The sequence below is a fragment of the Myotis myotis genome, unplaced genomic scaffold, assembly GCF_014108235.1.
Source record: "Myotis myotis isolate mMyoMyo1 unplaced genomic scaffold, mMyoMyo1.p scaffold_m19_p_15, whole genome shotgun sequence".
In the NCBI taxonomy this organism is placed as follows: domain Eukaryota; kingdom Metazoa; phylum Chordata; class Mammalia; order Chiroptera; family Vespertilionidae; genus Myotis; species Myotis myotis.
Genome location: NW_023416319.1, coordinates 22,881,585 through 22,904,833, shown reverse-complemented (window position 1 = coordinate 22,904,833; position 23,249 = coordinate 22,881,585). Strand labels below are relative to the sequence as shown.

Genomic DNA, 23,249 nt, shown 5'->3' with positions numbered 1-23,249 from the left:
CTTCCTGTCACGTTTTTCTTTGCTTCACCTCGAGTCACCACAGTCTGAGGGCTTTTACTTTTTAGTTGGATGGGAGACTCCTTCCCATGACCTACCAGTGTTTGATTCGTTTTATCCCTCCTTTGCCGTATTCCTTCGCAGGATGCCTCCGTGCATGACTGTGGAAGGAACGAAGGCGTGAATGAATGAATGGGTGGTTTCCAGTGTTTCCCAAGGCCTTTGTCTGTCTAGCCATAGGCTTCGATGGCATTTCAGAAGAAAGGGTATCCTTCAGATGCGGTGCTGGTTGCCTTCCACTTAAAATATGCCTCCCAGATGCCTGTCTGGGGCGGTGCCCTGGAATGCAGGCTGAATGGGATGCCTTTCCGGCTCAGTGGGACCCCGAGGCCGCTGCTGCCATCTTGTGGACAGTATTTGAGACACAGGAGAAGTGACAGCAGCTTTACACCCTTTCACTTCTCCCAAAGAAATCTTAGCTGATTCGATGATGGAATATTCCTCTTTGCAATGCGTTAGGCCATATTTACAGATCCATGCTTAAGTTATTGATATTCCTCTGTTGAAATTATAATTACAACAACTCGCATTTATTGAATTCTAGGCACGGGGCGTTACGTGAAAAATCTCCCTAACGCCTGTGCTATTTTTACCGTCTCTCCTGGAGAAAGGAAACCGAAGCTCAGAATGGCTGCACGACTTGTACCTGGCCAGTAAAATAGAGAAGAGAACCAGGGCTTGACTTTAGACTGCTCAGGGCCAACTCTTGCCCATTATGCCACACTCTTTCCTACATTTTAAAAAAGATTTTTTATTGATCTTTGGAAAGAGAGGAAGAGAGAGGGAGAAAGAGAAATATCCGTGTGAGAGTGGAACATCCATTGACCGCCTCCTGCACCCCCCGCTCCCCTGGGGATACAACCTGAAACCTTTCAGTGTACAGGACAATGCCCAACCAACTGAGCCACCCCTGCCAGGGCACTATTTTTTAAATTTATTTTTAGTTCTTCTTCCCTTTCCAAACCTCTGTTGCGACAGCACATCCGTACCTGTAGTCACACCAGGTCTCAATGACTTGCTTATGTGTTTGCTTCCCCAGCAAGGCTCTGAGCACTGTGAGAGGCGGTCAGAGCTGCTGAGCACGGAGATTCATCTCTCTCTGTGTACCCGCTGTGCACCAGGACTGTGTGGATTGGGACCATATAAAGATCTGTTACCTGGGGTTTCGGCATTCCTTGTGTGTGTGCGCAGGGGGGTTGCAAAGCCACAGGGAATACATGGAGCATGTTCTTGGAATACAATTCACAATGACGATTGACAAAGCTGGTGAGTGGAGAGATTGGGAATTTACCTAGCTATTTACCAATTTATTTTTATTTCAACTAGCCTCCCCAGCAATGCTCAGATGAGCCTTAACCATTATTCATCCGTTCACACGTGCTTTCCTTTGCTCCTTACCCCGGACCAGTTGACACAGCGTTGCCCACGTGAGAAGCCATTCCATTCGCTGGCAGCTGGGGGGGAACAGGGGAGGGAGAGCGACAGCCTCTCTCTTTGAGGGTCTCTGGGATTGAAGGGGTCCACCCGGATTCCACCTGGCCTAGGTGTTGAGTTGGGCCACCCCAAACATGTCCTCTGTTTTCATCGGGTGCAGCTCCAGACAGAGTGAAAATGGTAAAGAGAAAGATTGTGAAGTGGAGTGCAAACACTAGAGTGAATTTACAAATCAAAGCTAGACTTTCAGAAAGCTTCACCCTTGCAGGTAAAGCTCACGGCGCTCAAGTCCATTTCCCGGTATAGTAGGGTACTTTGGGGCAAAAGTACACAAAGTACCCATGTGTCCTTCCTTTATACAGACGCGGCGTCAGGTGGAGCGACCGGCCTCAGGACGGCTGTCCCTTTCACTTTCTTCAGGAGTCAGGATCACGCCCGTTGGCCAGGCCTGAGGCCCAGTGCTCCCGGGACACGGAGATGGTAAGACAAGGTCTTTGCTCCTGTGGGGCCCACAGGTTTCTCCGCTCTGTGTACCAGCGTCCTGTGTAATAACACCTGCAGGGGCTAAAGACACACCCACAGAGACAGGAGGTGCTGAAGGGAAAGGAGAGCCTAAGAGAGAGCCAGGAAGGGGAGGGGGGAGGAAGGGAGGAGCAAAGAGAAAGGGAGAGGCTCTAGAGGAGGTGATGTAGACTCCCAGAGGCCTCGGAGGCCCTCCTGGCATGTCCACATGGGCCTTGAATCCAGCTCAAACAAGCAGGGCTCTCCCTGGGCCCTTCTAACACGCCTGGCAGCAACCATCTCCCGCAGTGACCGCCAAGACATCCTACCCGCTCCCTGTGGGTCCCCAGCACTGGCATCTTTGTTTTGGGGTCAAGTGTTGCAAAGGAGGTATGGTCACTATTATTAGATTTTTTAAAAAATATTTTTTTATTGATTTCAGAGAGGAAGGGAAAGGGACAGAGAGGCAGAAATATCAATGATGAGAGAGAATCATCGATCGGCTGCCTCCTGCACGCCCCCTAGTGGGGATCGAGCCCACAACTCGGGCATGTGCCCTGACCTGGAATTGAACCGTGACCTCCAAGTTCATAGGTCAACGCTCACCCACTGAGCCACCCTGGTCGGGCTTATTAGTATTTTTAGAACCTTAAGCAGCCTTCAGGTTGGAGAGAGAAGGTAGGTGTTAATGGTAAGAACAAAGAGAAGACCTCCGAAATGAGTAAGACCGTAAGAGACTGACAGAGCATGTGGCCGGGGCACTGGCTCACACCACTTCTGTGCAGAGATGGTGTGGCTCCATCCAGCGTGACTCCGGGATGCTAGCTCATCTACCTGCAAGGCTCACAGGGACGTCACAGCCCCAGGCAGCAACGGGCCCAGAGGCCAGACCTCCCCAGACAAGGTGGCTTTGACCTTTCCATCATCTAGTTTATTAACCAGGTGAAAACAGCAATCTGATATTTCCTCTTCACCTTAGCTTCCTGAACGTCCCAAGCCACTTTTTAAGCCTTTAGTTGCTTAAGAGCAACTAGATTGACTCTTGTAATTGACATATGTGTTTCTCTTCTCTTACCCTTCTTTTAACTTTGTGAACATTCTATTTGACTGCTTGATTCTGCTTTTCTTTCTTTTATTTTTTGGTGCGCTAACTCGAAGCCCCTTCTTTAAGAAGAATATGGAAGAATCTTATTTAAAAGTTGGTGGTTAGAGATGGACTGGGCTCTTAGTTTCCTGGTTGGGGACCCCTGCTCGGGTGATTGAAAGCACACTGAGTGTTCTTTAGAGAATTCACGTTTTCTAAGTGAAAAGAGTTCGAATGGATGCTCTTTCTGAAGGGTGTTGGAGGATTTCTCGGCCTCTCCAGTCACAGAGGGGAGACTGTGGTCCCCATAGGAGGTCCTTAGGATAGACACACGGCAGCCTTGTTATTAAGACCTGGCAGCCCCCCCTTCTCCCTGCACTGCCCTAGGGTGGGGTGGGGGGGCAGTAATCAGTGCTGGGGAAAGGCGCCCCATAGGGCTGGAGAGTGGCTGAGGGATGGCCATCAGTTCTGGCTCGAACCCTCTCAGGCTCTGTGGGGGGCTGGGTGTAAATTAGTACCACATTTCAGGAAAGCAGTTGGCAATTTGTCTCAAGGACCTTAAATATACTCCTGACCTTTTGCTCAGAAATTTTTCTTCTAGAGATATAACTTAAAGAGCTAGTGAATATCTTTATAGGATATACATAGGTGATATGAAGAACAACGATACAATGAATGCGCACCCCTGTACCCACCACCCAGTTTAAGAAAAAAATGTACCATCATCTTTGGGCCCCTCAGGGAGCCCCTCCCTGATTCCATCTCCCCCTCTTTCCCAAAGACCTCCACCCTCCTGAGCCTGTCATCTCCTCACTCTTCTTTGTGTATCTATCACATCTCTATCCCCTAAACAATATGTTTAGTTGTACATGTTTTTAAACAACAACAAAAATACATGTATATATACTAGTTGTACCGGTTAATAATGCGGATTTTTTTCAATAGATGGAGTTACACATATGTTGATATATATATATATATATATATATATATATATATAATTTGATATGTATGCTATTTTGTTGTATTGACAACAAGCTTGAAAACTTCATATGTCAAATTTTCTGAAGGTGTTAATATCATAGATGGTTTTACACTTAATGTCGAATTTCGTGCCCAAAAAAGAGCATTTGCGGGAAGTTTTAATTCATTACTTTATTTTGAAGAAAAGTGCTGCTGAAAGTTATCGTTTACTTCGGGAAGCTTATGGTGAACATGCTCCATCTCAAGATACTTGTGAACGCTGGTTTAAATGCTTTAAAAGTGATGATTTCGATGTGAAAGACAAAGAACGTCCAGGTCAACTGAAAAAGTTTGAAGACCAACAATTACAAGCATTATTGGATGAAGATGCATGTCAAACTCAAAAACAACTTGCACAAAGATTAAACGTTGTTCAGCAAACAATTGCCAATCATTTACAAGCAATGGGAAAGATTTTAAAGGAAGGAAAACGGGTGCCACATCAATTGAACGAAAGACAAATAAATGGAAAACCGAAAGGTCATCAGTAAAATGTTGCTTCAACAGCATGAGGGAAAGTCTTTTTTGCATCAAATTATGACTGGCGATGAAAAGTGGATTTATTTTGAGAATCCCAAACGTACAAAATGATCATTGATCCAGGTCAACCATCAACATCGACTGCAAGGCCAAATCACTTTGGAAAGAAGACAATGCTCTGCGTTTGGTGGGATCAGGAAGGTGTGGTGTATGATGAGCTTCTAAAACCAGGTGAAGCCGTTAATACTGATTGCTACCGACAACAAATAATCGATCGGAACAAGGGGTAATCTGAAGGAGTAATACAACAAAATAGCATACATATCAAATCGAATATACTATATCAACATATGTGTAACTCCATCTATTGAAAAAAATCTGCATTATTAACTGGTACACCTAGTATATATGTTTTTATTGATTTTAGAGAGAGAGGAAGGGAGAGGGAGGGGGGAGAGAAAGAAAGAGAAATATCAATCGGCTAATAGGCTGCCTCCTGCATGCCCCCTACTGGGGATCAAGCCCCAAACCTGGGCATGTGTCCTGACCACATACCCTGATGGAGACGGCTCAGTGCATGGGATGACGCTCAACCAACTGAGCCACACGGGCCAGAGCATGTTTTTGAACTTTATGTAAGAGAAATACTACCATAGGCATTCCTGCCTGACTTGTTCTTCCACTCGGCACCGTTTCCAGGGTTTATTCCTGTTGTCGCATTAAGCTGAGTTTCACTCACTTTCACTGCTTTATAGTGTTTTATTCTAGACCTACCTCTCAATGCATCATGCAATGCCTGTTAATAGACAGTAGGGTTTGGTTGTTTCCAACATTTTACAATCTGTCTCCAGGTACACATGTGTTGAAGTGTCTCTAGGGTACAGACCCTGTAGAAGTGGAGAGGAGTGGAGTGGAGTTGTTGGATCAGAGGGCAGGGATGTCACCGGACGATGCCACACTGTTTTCCACTGGGACTGATTACCAAGGTATCTTCCTACCAGCTGTGCCAAGAAGAAGAAGATATTGTTCGCATCCCTCGTGAGTCCCTTTCAAGCTTTTTTGCCGACCTGGAGGGTGGGAAATGATGTCTCCTTGTGGCTGTACTTGGTATTTCTCTTCTTATTGAGAGTGGGTTTCTTTGCATCTTGGCTGTTGAAATTTTCTTTGCTGAGAGAAGCCAGTTTGAAGGTAATTATATTTCCCTGAACCTTGGAGTCATGGCTGACTTGGGAGAGTGGGGAGGGGAGGAGGGCCCAGGAGGGAGAGAGGAGCTTGCCTGAAGTCCCCATGGAGCAAGGCAGGGCCATGGCTGCCACGGTGGAGATAGGCCAAGACAGTCCTCACTCAGCCAGGGGCTTCGAGTTGATTCTATGCTGGGTACTTGTACCAAAACATTTGTCTGAGTCCCACACTCAGCATCTTGAGGAGCTGGACAGGGTGGCAGGTACCTGGGGCTATTGAATTGGCAGGCATGTGACTCCAGCTAATTTTGTAGTGTACATCTTTTAAATCACTTTATCTCCTCAATCATTCTATGGAAATTATTGTTCCAATTTTTAAATATATTTTTATTGATTTCAGAGAGGAAGGGAGAGGGAGAGATAGAAACATCAATGATGAGAGAGAATCATTGATTAGCTGCCTCCTGCACACTCCCTATTGGAGATTGAGCCCATAACCCGGGCATGTGCCCTTGACCGGAATCAGACCTGGGACCCTTCAGTCCACAGGCTGACACACTGTCCACTGAGCCAAACCAGCTAGGGCGATTGTCCCAATTTTATAGATGAGGAAACTGAGCTACAGATAAGCAGAAACGTAAAACAAAACAGATGAGATCACAAAGGAGGGACAGGAAGCCAGAGAGGAGATGTGCGTAGTCTCAGCGTTGCACTGTGACCGTGCGGGGGTGAGCTTACAGGCTTCCAGACGTCTGAAACCCCTGGCCCCTCACTCCTGCGCCTCTAAGACAGGATTCCATTCATTCATTTTGTTTATCCCGCTGACCCAGTGCCGCCTCCGAATCCAGCTGGATACGCTGGTCCTCCTCCTGATCATTGCGGGGCAGGACTTCGCTGAAATATGATGGGGAGAGGATTACAGGTTTGGCTCTAGGATTTTGTGAAAACACATGGAAGTCGCGCATTAATATTAGTCAAGGACTGAATGGGCCTTTTTAAGGAGTCGAGATAAATTTTGGCAAAATCAGTTTGCCTTGAGAAGCATTCAATTTACTCCGTGGGAGTCAAAAAAACTATGATTTTTCTTTCTTGTTCAGTTTATTTAAATAGTAAAAAGTCTTGAGTCTGCATGTCCTACACAGTCGTACTCTTGAAGTTATGAGTTTGGCCGCGCAGATGGCGGGCCTGTGTTTTTCATTATGTTCCCTTCCTCATTAGGGTTTTGCCGTTAGTCTGCGTTACACGTTTCTGTTGTTTTTCTTGAACTTCATGAACTCTGGCATTTCATTTCGGGCATGTACATCCACGGGGAAAGCAGCCTCCTTTGATCTTCCCGGGGACCCCATTCTGCTTAACCTAAGGAAGATCAGGGAGTGGCCGTTCAACGCTGAACAAACACGAAACTCAGCTGCAAAGATGGCGGGTGCTTCATCTGTTTACAACATCGACTCCATTCTGAACTGATTCCACATCCAGCTGACTCTGAACAGCCTTCTTCGGAATGGAATTCCCACCTGCCTCTGGGGGCTGCGTGCACGCGGTCCGGGGTCCCGAATGGATGGGCCGCCCGGAGCAATCTGTTTAGCAGGAGATCTTTCAACGGGAGAGGGTTTTCAAGCTTTGCAGTCATTGTCCATGTTGGTTCCCCATAGGGTAGTCAGGTTGTACTTTCTCTGAACTGCACAGACGCTTCTGGAAAGCCCCCCTCGTCTTCTGGTTGTGTTTGTAATAACATCTGCTCAACACAGGGAAACAAGCGAGCTCCAGCCTTTGGACAAACACTCCTCTGAGCCGGGTGAACCCGGAGGGCAAGGAGCTGGCCTGGGCAGCACCCGGGAGGCCAGGCTGCGCAGCTCCCTCCGCTCCCTCTTCACATGGGTTTCAGAACTCTGCCCACCCCGCCAATAGCCCTTGAAAGCAACGTACGGGTCTAACGGTGACTTTCTCTTTCTTTCTTTTGGGCCTTAAAAGGAGAAAGGGAGAACAAAACAACATCAAGCGTCAGGCTGCCAGGATTTTCAGCTTCCTGTCGCCCTCCAGACAGTAATGGAGGTTTGTTTTCCTCATGAAGGCTCCGGCGTGAATGGTGGCACTTGCTAGAGTCAGTTAGCACTAAGAGTCCTTTAATTCGCGGTGAAGCGACAGTCTGGCCGGACTGTGATGAGTTCCAGCTTTTAGCGATCATTTATAGGTCACCAGGCAGCTAACAACCTCAAATGAGGGACCATTATCTTTTGACAAGATGGAGCTTTCTGGGCGGGTGTGGGGAGGGCTAAGGAGGGGGCTGGGAGAGGAAAGGGGGGAGTATTACCCAGAAAGCCTGGCTGGATATTCTCTCTGGGAATTAGTTCATTCCTAGAGCTTTGCTGCCAGGCACTCAAAGGAACTGCACTGGCGGCTCCCAGATAGGTAGCTGGAGGAAAGGCGGCAAAGGCGTCCCTCACAGCCAGGCATTTCTCTGCTCAGCAGGCGTGACTGGAGCGGGGCACGATGGGAGAGTGTCCTGTGGGTCCCTGCAGGCTAACGCTTGGGTTGCACACACTGGTATGGCTGTTCGAATGTTTTAATAGCCATTACCCATTGTGATGGGTGAAGCTTCTGCTCTGATCATACTGATGGTTAAATATTCCAAATAGCAACTTTGCCTGGAACAACTTTGTTCTTTTGCAAAGCCTACTTTTTTTTCCTAGCAAACACCATTTTTTAAAAAAGAAATATGTATTTTTATTGACTTCAGAGAGGAAGAGAGAGGGAGAGAGAGAGACATCAATGATGAGAGAGAATCATTGATTTGGGGGTCAAGCCTGCTACCTGGGCATGTGCCCTTGACTGGAATCGAATCCGGGACCCTTCAGCACGCAGGCCAATGCTCTATCTACTGAGCCAAGCCAGCTAAAGCAACAAACACCATTTTAAATAAAACTGTCTCCCTTTCATTATTAGAGTGTTCCCTGAATTATATAAAAGCTGCAGACTTTGTGTTAATTATAATCGAGATGACGTGATCTTGTTAGAACAACCTGCGCGGACTGCGTGAGGAGACTACAGGAGCCAGAGTTGTGGCAGGTGCTCCGATTTAGCTCGCCCTGGGACTCAACCTTTTCACGTGTTGAACACACTTTGAATGCTAAGATTTTTGGCAGAACCTTGAAGGGAATTAAAATGTTCAAAATATGAAACAATCAACAATAACGCCATGACAGTCAACTGTGGTAAAAGAAAAATCACCATTTTCATACCATTTCTTGTTCCTTCAGTTCTGTGTTGCTCCTTGAAATAGAACTGTTTGCAGATCTCACCACAGTCTGTTATATGAACAGGATAATGTATTCACATGTTTTATACCACATGCTGACTCTGATGGTGTTGGCATGGGAGCCACACTGGGTTTCAGTTGCCACACCATGTGACCATCTCAGCTTCTCCTCTGGACAGCCCTCCTATTGGTGGTTAAAAGCAGTTAAGAAGGAAAGAACCCAGATTGGCTGGGTTCAAATTCCAGCTCTACCATTCGTTGGTAGTGTGGCCTTGGGTGAGTTACTTAACCTCTGTCTGCCTTAATTTCTTCAACTGTAAAATGGGGTTAATAGTGTTCCCTACCCTTATTGAGGATTCAATGAGTTACACATGCAACACTTAAAACAATGTTGTGCACAGAATAAGTATTTTAAAGTAAGTGTTAGCTTTTGTTATTTATTATACTAGTAGCCTGGTGCACAAAATTCATGCACATTAAAAGGGAATTAATTAGAGGAAATATTTTAATATTTCTATTTGCCCTTTCTCTATAATAAAAGTGTCATAGATGAAAAAAAATTAATAAAATGTATATGAAAATCTTCCTCCTGTCAGAGTCTGGGGCACACCACGGGACCCAGAGTCAAGTCCCCACCCAGCCACATGTGCCTCGAAATCGAGCAAGACCCAGACCTGGCCAGCCCCACCCTGTCAAGCCCCGCAGGGTGGGGGGTGAGACCTCAGGTCCCCCAGCCCTGGCGCGAGGGTTCGAGGGCACGAGGGCGTGATGACCATTTGCATATTAGCTCTTTATTATGTAGAATCAGCCTCAGTGTGACCTCTGGCCAAGGTTTGGCAGCACACATATAAAGGGCTTATGGCCAGGTGATATGCCGTGGCATTTCATCCCTTGAGACCCAGAGGACTAGAAACTGTCTCCTTCCCAACTCAGCCCACAGCCACACCAGATAGCTATGTGTTCAAAGTGCAATGCTTTTATTTGGGTTTATCACAGAGGTTGATAAACATTTATCCATATAAAATATCGTGGTATTTATCCATATAAAATATCATAACAAGGAATAAGTCTAACTACTCTGCTTTTATAATGCACAGTCCTTTCTGTTGATTACAAGTAAGAAGACTATGAGGTCAAGATGCAGGAATTTTCAAATTCTATTTCAGCACTTTCCAAAGATTGAATTATAGAACTTAAGGACACATACAAAAAAAGACGATTTCTTAAAATGGAACCAGCCACCTTGAAAAATATTTTGAAAAACATGGTAAAAGTTTTAATACTTTAGAAGATAAAAGTATTGCTAGTTGGCTTGGCCTCCAGGACCCGCACCCCCGGGGAGCTGCCAGGCTTCGGTGAAGTAGTGTAACTTGCCCTTGGAATGTCGTCTCAGACACAGACAAAATCACTCTTGCTTTTGGTCCAGAAACACAGACAGGGCTCCCTCCTTGCTGATGACTCTGGCAAAGAAACTTTGGCTTTTATTATGCGTTTGGCCTCACGATCTTCATTGACAAATAGTTCTGGAAAGGAAGCAAAGACAGCGTAAAATATATATACTTAAGCGAGGGGTTTCTCAGCCTTGACACCATTGACATTTAAGACCAGATGATTCCTCCTTGTTGGGGGCTGTCCTGGATGTTGCAGGATGTTCGGCAGCATCCCTGGCCTGTCCCCTACCCACTAATGCCAGTAAGTAGCACACCCCCATTGTGACAAAATGTCTCCAGACATTGCTAAATGCCCTCTGGGGAGCAAAATCTCCCCCAGGTGAGAACCACTATTCAATAGGATCTAGGTCAAGCAAAAGAAATAACTATGAGGAGTTTTTTAAATGGTCAAGACAGATTGACCTATAACTAGAAAATAGTGTACATGTACTTATAGTGAAACTGAACGCATTATACTGGGGGAAACAAAGATATGACATCGCAGCTGTTGTGGTTGTGTGGCTATGCTCCTCAATACAAACTACTCTATTATGATTAATACTAGAGGCCTGGTGCACGAAATTCCTGCGTGTGTGTGTGTGTGTGTGTGTGTGTGTGTGTGTGTGTTTATCCCTCAACCCAGCCTGCACCCTCTTCACCCTTTCCAATCTGGGACCCCTCGAGGGATGTCCGACTGCCTGTTTACAGACAGACATCCCTCTCACAATCCAGGACTGCTGGCTCCCAACCGCTCGCCTGCCTGCCTGCCTGATTGTCCCTAACCACTTCTGCCTGCCAGCCTGATCACCCCCTAACCACTCCCCTGCCAGCCTGATCGATGCCTAACTGCTCCCTTGCCAGCCCGATTGCCCCTAACTGCCCTCCCCTTCTGGCCTGGTCACCCCTAACTGCCCTCCCCTGCAGGCCTTGTTACCCCCAATTTCCCTCTCCTGTAGGCCTGGTTGCCCCCAACTGCCCTCCCCTGATGGCCCGGTCACCCCTAACTTCCCTCCCTTGCTAGCCTGACATCCCTAACTGCCCTCCCCTTCAGGCCTGGTTGTCCCCAACTGCCCTCCCCTGCAGGCCTGGTTTCTCCCAACTGCCATCCCCTAAAGGCCTGATCGGCCACAACTGCCCTCCCCTGCCAGCCATCTTGGGGTGGCCATCTTTGACCACATGGGGGTGGCCATCTTGTGTGTTGGAGTGATGGCCAATTTGCATATTATGTTTTTATTATATAGGATGAATTGAAGTAAGAGTATTTGAATGCCTGGCAAACTGGTCTTTAATGTCCCCACCTTGTTGAAACCATTCTCAGCAATTGGGTCTTGTGGTTATTTGTTGATATCTCTATAGCAGTTTGCTTCTCATAGTAGGTTACTTGTTCATATGTCTGCTTGTCCCTGGGTTATGAACTACTTGTGGGTAGAAATCATGCCTTGGTTATGTGTGTACCCCAATTCCTAGCCTATGGTAGATACTCAATAAATTCCTTGAATAGTGGAATGAAAGCACTACTTGTAGCACATTGGCAAAATCCCCACTTGGACTTTCCTTTATGACTGGGATGATTAAGGGAAAGTTATGTGATGTGGGTCTTAAACAATGAATAAGATGTTGATAGACAAAACATGGACAAAGGAACAGCACTGGCAAAGACATCCTGGCAGGTAAGAGCAATACTTGTTGCGCGGGTGTGTGTGTGTGTGTGTGTGTGTGTGTGTGTGTGTGTGTTATTATCTAGTTTGGGTGGAGTTCAGGGTTTGTGTAAATGTACAAGGGTCCCAGATTTGGGGATCTGTGAATGCTAGGTAGGACAAGAAGTCTGAAGGCAGGAAGATCAGTTAGAAATGCTGGCTATAGTCCAGACATATATTGATAAAGGCCCGAGAGATTTCTCCTAGAATTCCTGACACCAAAATTATTTTCAGGCCATAAAGTTTTGCCTGGAATTCGTGAAACCATAAGCATGCAATTCTAACCACAGGACACGTTACTTTAAATTTTCCAAAGGCTGAAGGGTTGTGAGACCACAACTCCTAAGTAAATCATTCTTCTGAAGAGCATCCAAGGCAAGTAAGTACCAAGTTAGATGACCAACCACAGTTCTCACACACACACACACACACACACACACACACACACTCACACACATACACATACACACACACACACATACACACTCACACACACACACACACATACACACACACACACAGCCGGGACAAGGAGCAGGACACACGCACGCGCGCGCGCGCACACACACACACATACACACACACACACACACACAGCCGGGACAAGGAGCAGGACACACACACGCACGCGCGCGCGCGCACACACACACACATACACACACACACACAGCCGGGACAAGGAGCAGGGCCGCACCGGTAAGGAGTACAGGAGCACAGCCACGAAGAGCAGCAGGACCAGCAGGAACAGCAGGCCGATGATGACCCACTTAAATCGGCGCCACACGATGAACTTCATGGTCTTACACGGGTTGGTGAACCAGAGGAAGGAGGTTTCCGGTCGGCTGCATTGCAAAGAAATGGTTTTACCTACCCAACTCAGGAGGGACAGATATTTCACTGCAGGGCATAACACCATTTAAAAAATATATTAAATAACACTTATAAAGTCAAGAAAAGATATTATTTCCCTTAGTTAGCAAAGAAAGATTCTTGAACCTTTTATAACTTCCTAAGATGTTGAAGGGACCCTGGGCTTTGGTTTCAATGGAAAGGAGAGTGATTAAAATAAAGCCAGATCACCAGCCTTTCTACCCCCAGCCCCCGCTATTAAATACAAAATTAGAAGGACAAGAGCTAATCCAGTCTATTAAGCCAATTGGAAGGGGGGCTTTCAGTCTGCAGGTGTTTAGGGATGAGAGGACGCCGAGAACAAAGAGGGCTCTCACTTTGGTGGGTCCAGCTTGGGGTTCATGTTGGGTTCATCCCGTCCCTTCCCGGCTGGCCTCTCATCGGCCTCCTTCTCATTAAGGATTTCCAACGTCATCTCCACTTTCCCCTTCAGTAAAGCAGAACAGGTTAAACACATGACATCACGCTTCACAAATATTTTCACTTCAGCCCAAGGAGTATTCCCCGAGCAGCGATTTTTATTCTTGTAAAACAATCCCGAGATTGCCTTGGATTTTCCTCAGGAGATTTCATCACATTTCCTCTTCCATGTGTTTCTGAACTGGCTCCTTGTGGGAACCCGAGAGGACAAATTGCTCCCCCTCCTCCCTGCTCCCTGCCTGTCACTCTCTGGATCCCCATCATTCTTTCTCACATCCATCTCCTTGCCTCTGCACACACCTTCCTTTGTAACTCTACTTGGACACAGATTAACCTGAGTACTGCTAATAACAATGTCTAATATTGATGGAGCATGAACTGTAGGCTCCGAGGCAGCCCACATGCTTCAGGCTGACCACGGACCACCCACGGCGCAGAGCTGTGCAGATACTCAGTGGGTCCTCAATGTATGCTAACAGAGTAAACAAATGAGTGAGTGAATGAATGGATGCTGTCTCTCTGGGCCCTGCTCACCCCTTCCTTAGGGATCATCTTGTGTAATGCTCATTGCTATCCTATAAAGCAGGGACTGTTGCTGTCCTCAAGTGCACAGGAGGAAAACAGGCTGTGAGAGGTCCAGAAACTTGCCCACTTGAATAGCCAGGCTTACCCAAGGTTGTAACAATCTTTCTAGAATCCTGAAAAGCCAGACTAAGTCAACAACAATTTGAGAACCTCGACCCCGAGATTCGAGATTCGTTTAGGTGGTGGAGCACTGATGCCTCTATGTTGATGAGCCAAACAAAGCAACGTGTCTGACTACGACAAGGTGCTCCATCTCTCCCAGCCTGGCTTTGAGCCTATAAAAAGGGGATAATGTCTAGTTGATGGGGTTGTTAGCAGAACTAAGTGAGATTATGTGCAAAGTCATCTCTAAGTGGCAGACAGCAGATAAGTGATTTCCTGGGCCAGCCTGGGGGGAGTGATGGACTGCAAAGGGAGCAAGGAAACTTTTGAGGCTAATGGGAATGTTCTCTCTCTTGATTACAGTGGTTTCATGAGTGTATGCAACTGTCAACAAAACTCATCAAAGTACACTCTGGAATGGGTGCATTTTATTTATGTAAATTAGACCTCAAAGCTGTTTTAAGAAACAAGAGTATGAATGTAAGGCATTTAGCATATTGACTGCTTCGTAATTAGTGATGTGAAATCTTAACTATTATTAATACATAAGGAATTTGGTAGTCTTTTGTGCCAGAGCATAGTGTCCTGCACTCTCTTTTGTTTTTAACAGTTTGATTTTTAGAGAGAGAAGAAGTAGAGGGAAAGAGAGAAACATTGATATGAGAGGGTAACATTGATCATGTGCCTCCTGCAGCCCCCTGCTGTGGATAAAGCCCACACTCTGGGCATGTGCCCTCGACCTGAATTTGAATCAGCCACCTTCTGGTGCACGAAACAACGTCCAACCAGCTGAGTCACACTGGCCAAGGTGATCTGCACTCTCGCTTCTATGTCAGAATATAGCTTGAGTTCTCCAAACTTGCTTGTAACTTAAAGCCTTCTTGCTCAATGAATGTCAGCATCTCCACTTCTTCTATCTTTTATTCTTTTTAATTTATGAAAACAGCTCAAATGTGAAGTTCCCTTTTCTGTACTGAACTGCACTAATAGCTCAGCATAAATAAGCCTTCTTGGTGAAGGAGGGTCCCACAGTAGTGCAACCACTCTGGCTCTCAGTTTTTTTGACAATTCCTATCCCTCCACCTTCCACTCAACCCCCAATATCTGCTCATGGACACCTTCTCTTGTGATCCCAGGTACAAGCCATTCTCGTAACCTAAAGTCCCACCAATTTAACTCTCCCTTATCTTATCTGGGGTAAATCTGTTGATAAAGAGAAAACCTAAATGATAAAGCCTAAATGCTGAACGACCCCCAGCCAGGAAATGCTCCTACCGCCATCACCCGGGAGCCCTCTTTGTCTGCGTAGCATGGCCACCAGCCTCGCATGGACTTCTGCTCGAAGAGGGAGGCGGTTTTCACTTTAAGGGGGTCCATGGCTTTGAGGTCCGGAATCATGTCCAAATGGCATTTCTCGGATGATTTTGCTGGAATGATGGTGCGATGCAAATCAAGTTCCAGGAAACCTAGCCAGGGAAACAGTAAACTCCAATAAGCTTCGCGTGGGTCAGCCATCCTTTACCCGAGAACAGAATGCCCTGCAGAAGAGGCAGACAGTGGTCTTGAACAAGTAATGAGTGCGTTAGAGAAAGGCACCCTGGTTGACGCAGAAAATTCTTTCCAGATAGGATGGAAAGTGGCAGGAGATATACCTGCCCACCACTCGCATCTCACAGAGGACCACATGTTTTATTTCTCAAAGACAGGAGCATAAACAGAGTTTGTCTACAAGCTCAAAATAGTGAAATGTCTGTAGACAAAACTCCCATGAACCTGGATCTGAAAGTTGCTCATATTTGTTCTGAACTGCCCTGAACACGGTCACGTGGCTTTGGGGAAAGACACCTGGTACTTGGAACGTGGGCCGCTCTATGGAACAGTCCGTTCAAGTCTCCCGCGGTAAACCTCAGAGACAGGAGCTTGAGGAGGAACATAACAGCTCAACAGAAAATGCTCACCAGGGGCTAGGAAGCCCACCAGGCTGCCTGGAGAAGCGCACTTTCTCTTCTGTGATGTGAGGCATTGACGCTTTAGTAGCGCTTTAACAGACTGTCTTTGGGGTTTGGGACCTCCTGTGGGAAATGGGTTTGTGTTATGAACTACTGGGACAAGAGGTGGCCTTCAACAGTGGCAGCAAAGAGCAAGAGGGAGAGTGGGGCAGAGTCTCTCTAAACCGCAAGCTAAGAAACAGCCCTTCGTCTTAGAATGGAGCCACAGGCCACAATTCACTCAGCATTTCTTGAGCTCATCCCTGCTTATTTCTCAGCTCTCCTTTGGGTGGTAACTATAGCCATTTGCCCATAACATGCGTAAGTTTAAGGAGTATGGTGTGTTGATTTGATACATCTACATAGTGCAATGTGATTTGTCAGAACAGTTTCTTATTACCACGTGTCAGGCACTGTGGCGCTCAGGCTACACATCCTGGCTTAGGGGTCAGACCTTGCCAAAAGATGACAGTGGGAAAACCACTGATGGGCCCTAGGGAAGAGCCAAAGACCCCAGGGAAGGCAAAGGCCTGCATTTATTTTTAATTTAATTTTAAAATATGTTTTTATTGATTTTAGAGAGAGAGGAAGGCAGAGAGAAAGAAACAGATGTGAGAAACATCCTGACAGGGAATCGAACTGGCGACCGTTCTGTGCAAGAGACGATGCTCAACCGACTGAGCCACACCAGCCATGGCCAAAGGCATGCATTGAAAGAGTGGGAGGAAGAAATAGAGCCAGCCAAGGAGACAGACCTGGGGCCTGGGGGAGAGAATATCAGAAGAGCACTGTGCTACTTTGGTGGTGGTTGGGGGGGGGTGTGTGTGTGGCGGGGGGGGGGGGGGGGAGGGGGGGGATGCGTGCCAAGAAACAGACAAGCCCACAGGACGTGTGGGTGGTACTTACCAGGTACCTTTAGCCCCAGAGGAGGCTGAACCTGGGGGAAAGAACAATGGCTGGGCATTACAGACCTCAGTAAAGTTTGAGAGCAGCAGCCTGGAGGAGGTGCTGAGGAGAGAAAGTGGATGGTTTGGAAGTAAAGCAGGCAGGGGTGTGGCATCCTTTTGTGAAAACAGGATTTGAGTCTTAACAGCAAGACAGAAACTGGTATAAGAGCCTCCACGGGGCCTTTGAGCCCACAGAAAGGGGTGGCATTCACTGTGCCCCCTGCTCAGAGGACCCGAGACAGCAGATGAGGAGGCCACAGTGCCCAGAGGACATTCAGGGCATGAGTGAGCCCCACCTGCACTTTCTTGCAGAACTGGAGATTTAAATACTTGATTCCAAGCTTTAATTCATTTCACAAATTCCAGGCACAAATTCGTAGAGAAAAATATCCAAATGGAAGCCCTACCCAAGTAGTCATCCAGAGAAAACTTGTCATTATCCCAAATCTGGATGATCAGTCTGGGTGGCATCCGAAATTCGGTTTGGTCGATACTCCAGAAATGCTCCTAAAATGACAAGAGAAACAGACAAACCAAATTACACTGATGAGTGGATTCTGACACCCTCCCCTTGGAAAGTCCAGTACCAAGGCATTGGGGCCTTCTCTCTCCTTTGCACCCCTCTCCCCTCAGCCCTAGCCCTCCACCCACGCGTAAGGAGGACAGGTTGGCTCCCCAGGACATCTCAGGCCACCAGCCGGGTGGCAAAAAGGATGTCCCAGGCAGCTCCCAAACAGAAGGCTCCCTGCCATGTCCCCATCAGTGTGACTTCCTGGAGTTTGGGGATTGTTCTCCTCCCACCCCACCCCACCCCCACCCCCGAAGACCACTGTGGCTTGCTTAGATTATCCTCCAAAGCCAGGAGGTTCTAGGCCAGCCCACAGTATCCCCTACTGGGGTGTTTCTTCTGCTCAGCCACCTCCGCACACCCACAGATCTTCCGCCCACCCCACACGGATGTCTGAGCACACTCATTTCACTGGAGCACCGATTTTGCTCTTTTATCACCGCAGATTTAAAATGTCCTGGCATTTTTGGCTTTTGAAAAATATTGCTGTGTCTTACATGTTGTGGTCAATTAAGACCCCCAGATTCCACATATTAGTCAGGTGGAGGGAGGACTGGGTAGGGTCCTCCACGTTCTCAAAGCTGGTCCCTGCATCTGCCTGGGCAATATTAGCCCCAAATAGTCACACCTCCACAGCCTAATTACAACTGCGGTCCTCTGGCCCCAGGAGAAAGGGAAGTCCCCCAGCGCTTTGGGAATTTGAAGCTCCTTGTTTTTCAAGTGACATTCCAAAAATGTGCCCCTTTGCAGGGCTCTGCAGGCCTGGCTCTGAGGGGCTTGGAAGTCCACTCTGCTGTTGTCCGGCCCCACCTGACTGTCCTCTGTGGGCTCACGCTCCCAATACCACCAGGGCACGGGAGGTCCAGCTCCAGATGCGGGTAAATAGGAGAGGTAACTTAACTAAAGGCCCACCTGACCCACACCCCTCACCTGCCCGACCCACACCCCTCACCTGCCCCATGCCAGTCTGCATGATTCAACAGCAGGATGAGCTCAGTGTCTCTAGAAAGTGCCCTTTGAAAGCATTCATCTCACCTGGCACAGAAAAGTGCTCCCTACAGCATCAGCACTGAGTAGGGCCACATGGGACAGAGGCAGGTATATTTCAATCAGGTGTGGGGAGAGAAGGTAACCAGAAGAGCTAGGGAATGTCTATAGAATGTGGGGGTTGAAGTGGGACAGAGGACCTATATGAGACATCTGTTATCATTGGCTGCCCAGGTTTCACCCAGATTTTTCTTGGAGAGTCCCTTCCTCCCATCCATGCGATTTGGGAAGAACCGACTCCACGCTTTACTCCAGAGCCAGGCCAGTCAGAGCACTGCATCCCAGGCAGCACTGGTTGGTGCAGGAGCTGCACATGGCCCCAAACAGGCAGAGTAGGTACAATTCCAGAAGCCTGGTTGGCACCATCGGGGGTTTGTCCTCTTTCTGCTGAGTTGCTGGGAGGGCAGGATGTGAGCTGGGCCTCCACCAGGGAGGGAGGCCCACAGAAGAAGGCTGAGCAGAGCAGTGGAGAAGTGAGAGCAATTTCTAAAGACTCCAGTTCAACCTGGGACCCGGGCATTTCTTAAGCCAGCCAGCCCTGGACTTCTCTGTAATGTGAACCAACAAATCACTTTTTGGATATAAGCTGGTTTGAGTTGAGCTCTGTAACTGCGAGTCTTACAAAGCAAGACCCCCAGGGCCCTGAACCATCATGAAACTGCCTCTGAAGAAGGGACATTTCCCATAATTGAATACTTTGCCTCTGTTTGGTTAGTTAGTCAAACAGTTCTGCTTATCACGGGAAGAAGTTGGTTTCCCTGTGACATACACTTGAGTTGTTGTATGTATTGATACAAGACCCCCATGTCTACCCTTCACCAGATCCTTCCCCTGGCCACCAACATGTTAGGGGAAGGAAAGTTACATTCCGTATACGTCTAACTACACAAATAGCTGTCGTAGCTGTGTGACGCTGGGCAAGTATCTACCCTGCTGTGAGTCTCAGAGTCGCCATCTGTCCCAAGAGGCAGCTCAGCTCACGACCGCCAGGGTGCGGAGCGGCTCCAACATTCTCTGAGTGTCTGTGTCAAGGAAGACCCGTGACATCCACTTCCCACTGGCATATTTCAGAGCTCACTTTTTTAGCCATGATGCACAGTTGTTCAGCTGGGAGGTAGTCAAATGGGAAAACAAATCTCCAGTTAAAATTCCCTTCGCCATCCAAAGACCTGTAATGGACATCTGTTTTCTGTTTGTTTTCTTCATTGCCAGGAATCCAGCTGAAAAGCAGAGGCAAACAGGCTTAGGTTCGTGTGATTGACAGGTAATCTAGCCGCAAAATTGTGCAGTGATTAGGGGAGTGAAGGGCAGGAGAATTAATGCACTTTTCTTGGGCAGCTTCCAGTTATCTACGGAGCTGGGGGCTGATTTATGAAGGGGAGGTGCTCTGTTGCATCCAACACAGGTTGTAGCCAAATAAAATACAATTCCTCTAAAACCAAAGCAGGAAACCCTTTAGACTTCAGTTAACAGGGATAAGGTGAAATTTTCTGGAAAATATCAACAACTTAGCTTCTATTTTGGGAACGTTGGAGCTTGCTGGCTATGATTTTAGTCTTCATACTGGTAACTATAAATCATCACTGTCATCACTGCTGATAGGGCTCAATGAATATGAGTTAGTTCTAAATTTCAGCATTTCCTTTTCCATATTTTACGTAAGCAAACAAAACAGACACGACTTTCAGCTTCCTTTTTTTATTATTCTTAGATCCACTCTGATCATATTAATGAGACTAGCAAGGAAGATATGTTATTTCCATACGCATACCTATGAAAATTCATTTCCATCAACAATTTAACATCTCAACTTTTGACATTTGTAAAGTTCCCTTGACTTGTGCCTGGCGCAGAGCAGACACTAATTAAATACCTGTTGAAGGATTAAGTGAATGAACACGCTTGGGAAGAAGTTGCTGTCACATCTGCCTGCTACTGGGAAAACTCCTGGTTCGGAAGCAGGGGCAACTCTAGATTTGAGGCTGGTAACGTGGTTGAATGCATGGTTCTCAACACTGAACGCACATTAGAACGCATCGGAATCAACTGGGGAGCTTTAACATCATTGATGCCTGGACCTCACGGACAGAGAGTCTCGGTAGGAGGCAGGCCTGGCTGTGAACTTACCATCTCCCCATTGGTAAAATGAGGTTGATGACATGCGCTCCCCTCACATGGTGCACATGAGGACAGATGACTACTTGGAATTGATTATGCAAGTACCAGAAAAATGAACATTGATGCCTCCTTCCAGGCTGGAGGCAGGCACTCCGTACAGGTTGGAGGAATCAACGATTGTAAAAAATTCTGCTAATATTCCCTCCTTTCCATGGACACTAGCTACTGGTAATAAAATATATAGCAAGTGAAACCTTGCAACCTTTCCTTGTTTCTGAAGACACTTATTCAAGAAGAAATAAAAATGAACTGCATGACTAAGACGTCTCAGAAATAACAAATCTGCTTAATAAACTCAACAAAACCCACTTCTAAAAAAGAGAAATGGAGAAATAGGGATCAGTTCCTATAGTTATTACTGCCTCTGCTTATAAACAAGATTCATACAGGTTTTCTTTTCCTTCTGCTCTCTCTGCCTTTGTCTCCCTGGAGTTTCCTAAGTAGACTGCAGTAAAGAGATAACACACCTTCAGGTAACCCAGAATCCTACACCTCAATAGTGAGAACTAAGGAAGGAGAGAGCATGCTTCATTCCCAGAGTTTGTCAAAGGTGCTCGCATGCTAACCTTACCCTTTGACATAGATGTCGCTCATCTCCTCTCCTGTGATGCTTTTCTCGTCCAAGATAACGTCCTTGGTGTTCCAGATGATCACACGGAGGTAGAATCTAAAAAGGAGCACATTTTGAAGGTGCTTTTTTCCTCTGGTCCTGCGCCAAGACCCTAGGCCAAGGTAGCAGGGTCTCAAGATTACTTACTTCTTGGCTTTCCGGGGTGTGATGTTGAAAGGAGGGCCTGGTGGGCCCAAACTCTTGGGGAAAACATCCACCCACATCTGAAGTTTTCCCTAAGCCATTCAAAAACGAAAAGAGAAATAAAGTTATATTATAGGTGGCAGAGACTACAGTTTTCATTCATATTTCCTACGTGAACCTCTGTCTTTGGGCCTGCTAATTGCTTAGTCCACGTAAAGCAAAATAAATAGATAAATAAATAAATAAGAGTTGAAGGGCAAACCCGGGTGAATTTTATATCTTCAATGTCATTTAGGCCACCTGCTCCCTACTCTCACCCAGGAGTCTCTGCTGGCCGCATGAGCCCACCTGTATCAGAGTCTGAGCCCTCCTGGTTAATAAAATGAGGGGCTTCTCATGACTAACAGAACCCCCAATGCACACATACATGCACCCAAACACACTCGCTCACAAATACAATCACACATACACCCCCCCCCCTTACAGCCACTTCCAGTTGGTCCCTTCACTCTCAGAACCGTTCTCAAGCTGTCACTCTATTCACCACCACACCATCTACTTAATGTCAGTCTCAGTTTTGTAACACCCAAGGGTTTCTCCATTTAACTTAAGATAGAAAAATCAAAATAATGTAAAGTGGTATTTAATTTTGTCAAAGAAAGACTTACAACGTGATGCTTCCAAAGCAGAGACTCAAACGATGATAAGACCCTGACTGTCCCCCCCAGGTGGAGGACTCCCTGACATTGGCTCATAGTGCCCACAGCCGGGAGGAGGCTGGCAGGGCGGATGGTGTGGGAGCCTGACTGGCAGGTGTGCCACCATCTCCCCGAGACCCTGCTCAAGGCCTTTGACAGCCACAGACAGGCCCATCCATCTGACTGGGAAGTTCTTCCAAACAGACGAGGAATGCCATTAGCAAACTATATCGACCATGCGAACCAATTTAAATTCCCCAAACTGCTTTTGGAGGTTCTGTAGACTCTGCCTTCATGACAAAAACAGACTGGCCTTTAAGAAGGTTGCCAAGGAAACCACCAGATTGGCTTCCTGGTGCATTGTGAGCAAAACGAATTAACTGGAGCTCTTGAAAAAGGATATATTTTACTGTGATCCTGACTCTCTTCTAACTAATCTCTCGGGATCGAGGTCCTACAGTACATCAAGCCCGCTGCAGAACATTAGGCATCCAGGTGTCTCCTGAGACCCAGCCGCAGTCCGGCCAAGGCGGGGCCACCTACCCTTTCCACATTTGGAAGTAGACGAGACTATGTTATAACCCAAAAGCTCAGAAGTCTTTGACTGTCTGCATTATTCTTACGCATGGGGAGGTACCATGGGGAAGAGCCCAGACTCAAGGAGACCCAGAGACAGAAACAGACAAGAGACAGAGAGAGGTCCTGGTCCAAGTTTGTTCTGAGTCATAGTCACTCTCCTGGCTGGATTTAGTGAATTGATTTTTACAATAAATTCCCCTTTGGGATGAAGCTAATCTGAGTTTCGTTTCTATTTCTTGTGTTTCTAAAAGTATCCAAAAGAGACAAGTCCGTGTCAACACCTCCACTACATCTGGGTTTTGGATGGTGGGTCCTGGAAGGTAGGGAGCCC

At 47.0% G+C, this 23,249-nt stretch overlaps 1 protein-coding gene across 5 annotated transcripts in view; it reads right to left on the bottom strand.

Annotated features, from left to right (window-relative positions):
* Nucleotides 1-9,972: 9,972 nt before the first annotated feature.
* Nucleotides 9,973-23,249, bottom strand: part of MYOF (myoferlin) — a 137,937-nt gene continuing 124,660 nt past the window's right edge. For 4 of the 5 annotated variants that reach the window (XM_036336576.1, XM_036336577.1, XM_036336578.1 and 1 more), the window contains 8 exons: nt 21,645-21,733; nt 21,459-21,554; nt 19,788-19,929; nt 17,502-17,601; nt 15,435-15,625; nt 13,370-13,479; nt 12,838-12,985; nt 9,973-10,539 (listed from right to left, as the gene is read on the bottom strand). In XM_036336576.1, coding sequence (XP_036192469.1) covers nt 10,501-10,539; nt 12,838-12,985; nt 13,370-13,479; nt 15,435-15,625; nt 17,502-17,601; nt 19,788-19,929; nt 21,459-21,554; nt 21,645-21,733 — 915 coding nt within the window. In that variant the 3' untranslated portion in view covers nt 9,973-10,500. The remainder of the gene's footprint in view (nt 10,540-12,837; nt 12,986-13,369; nt 13,480-15,434; nt 15,626-17,501; nt 17,602-19,787; nt 19,930-21,458; nt 21,555-21,644; nt 21,734-23,249) is intronic. The other variant, XR_004972182.1, reaches the window with a different exon arrangement.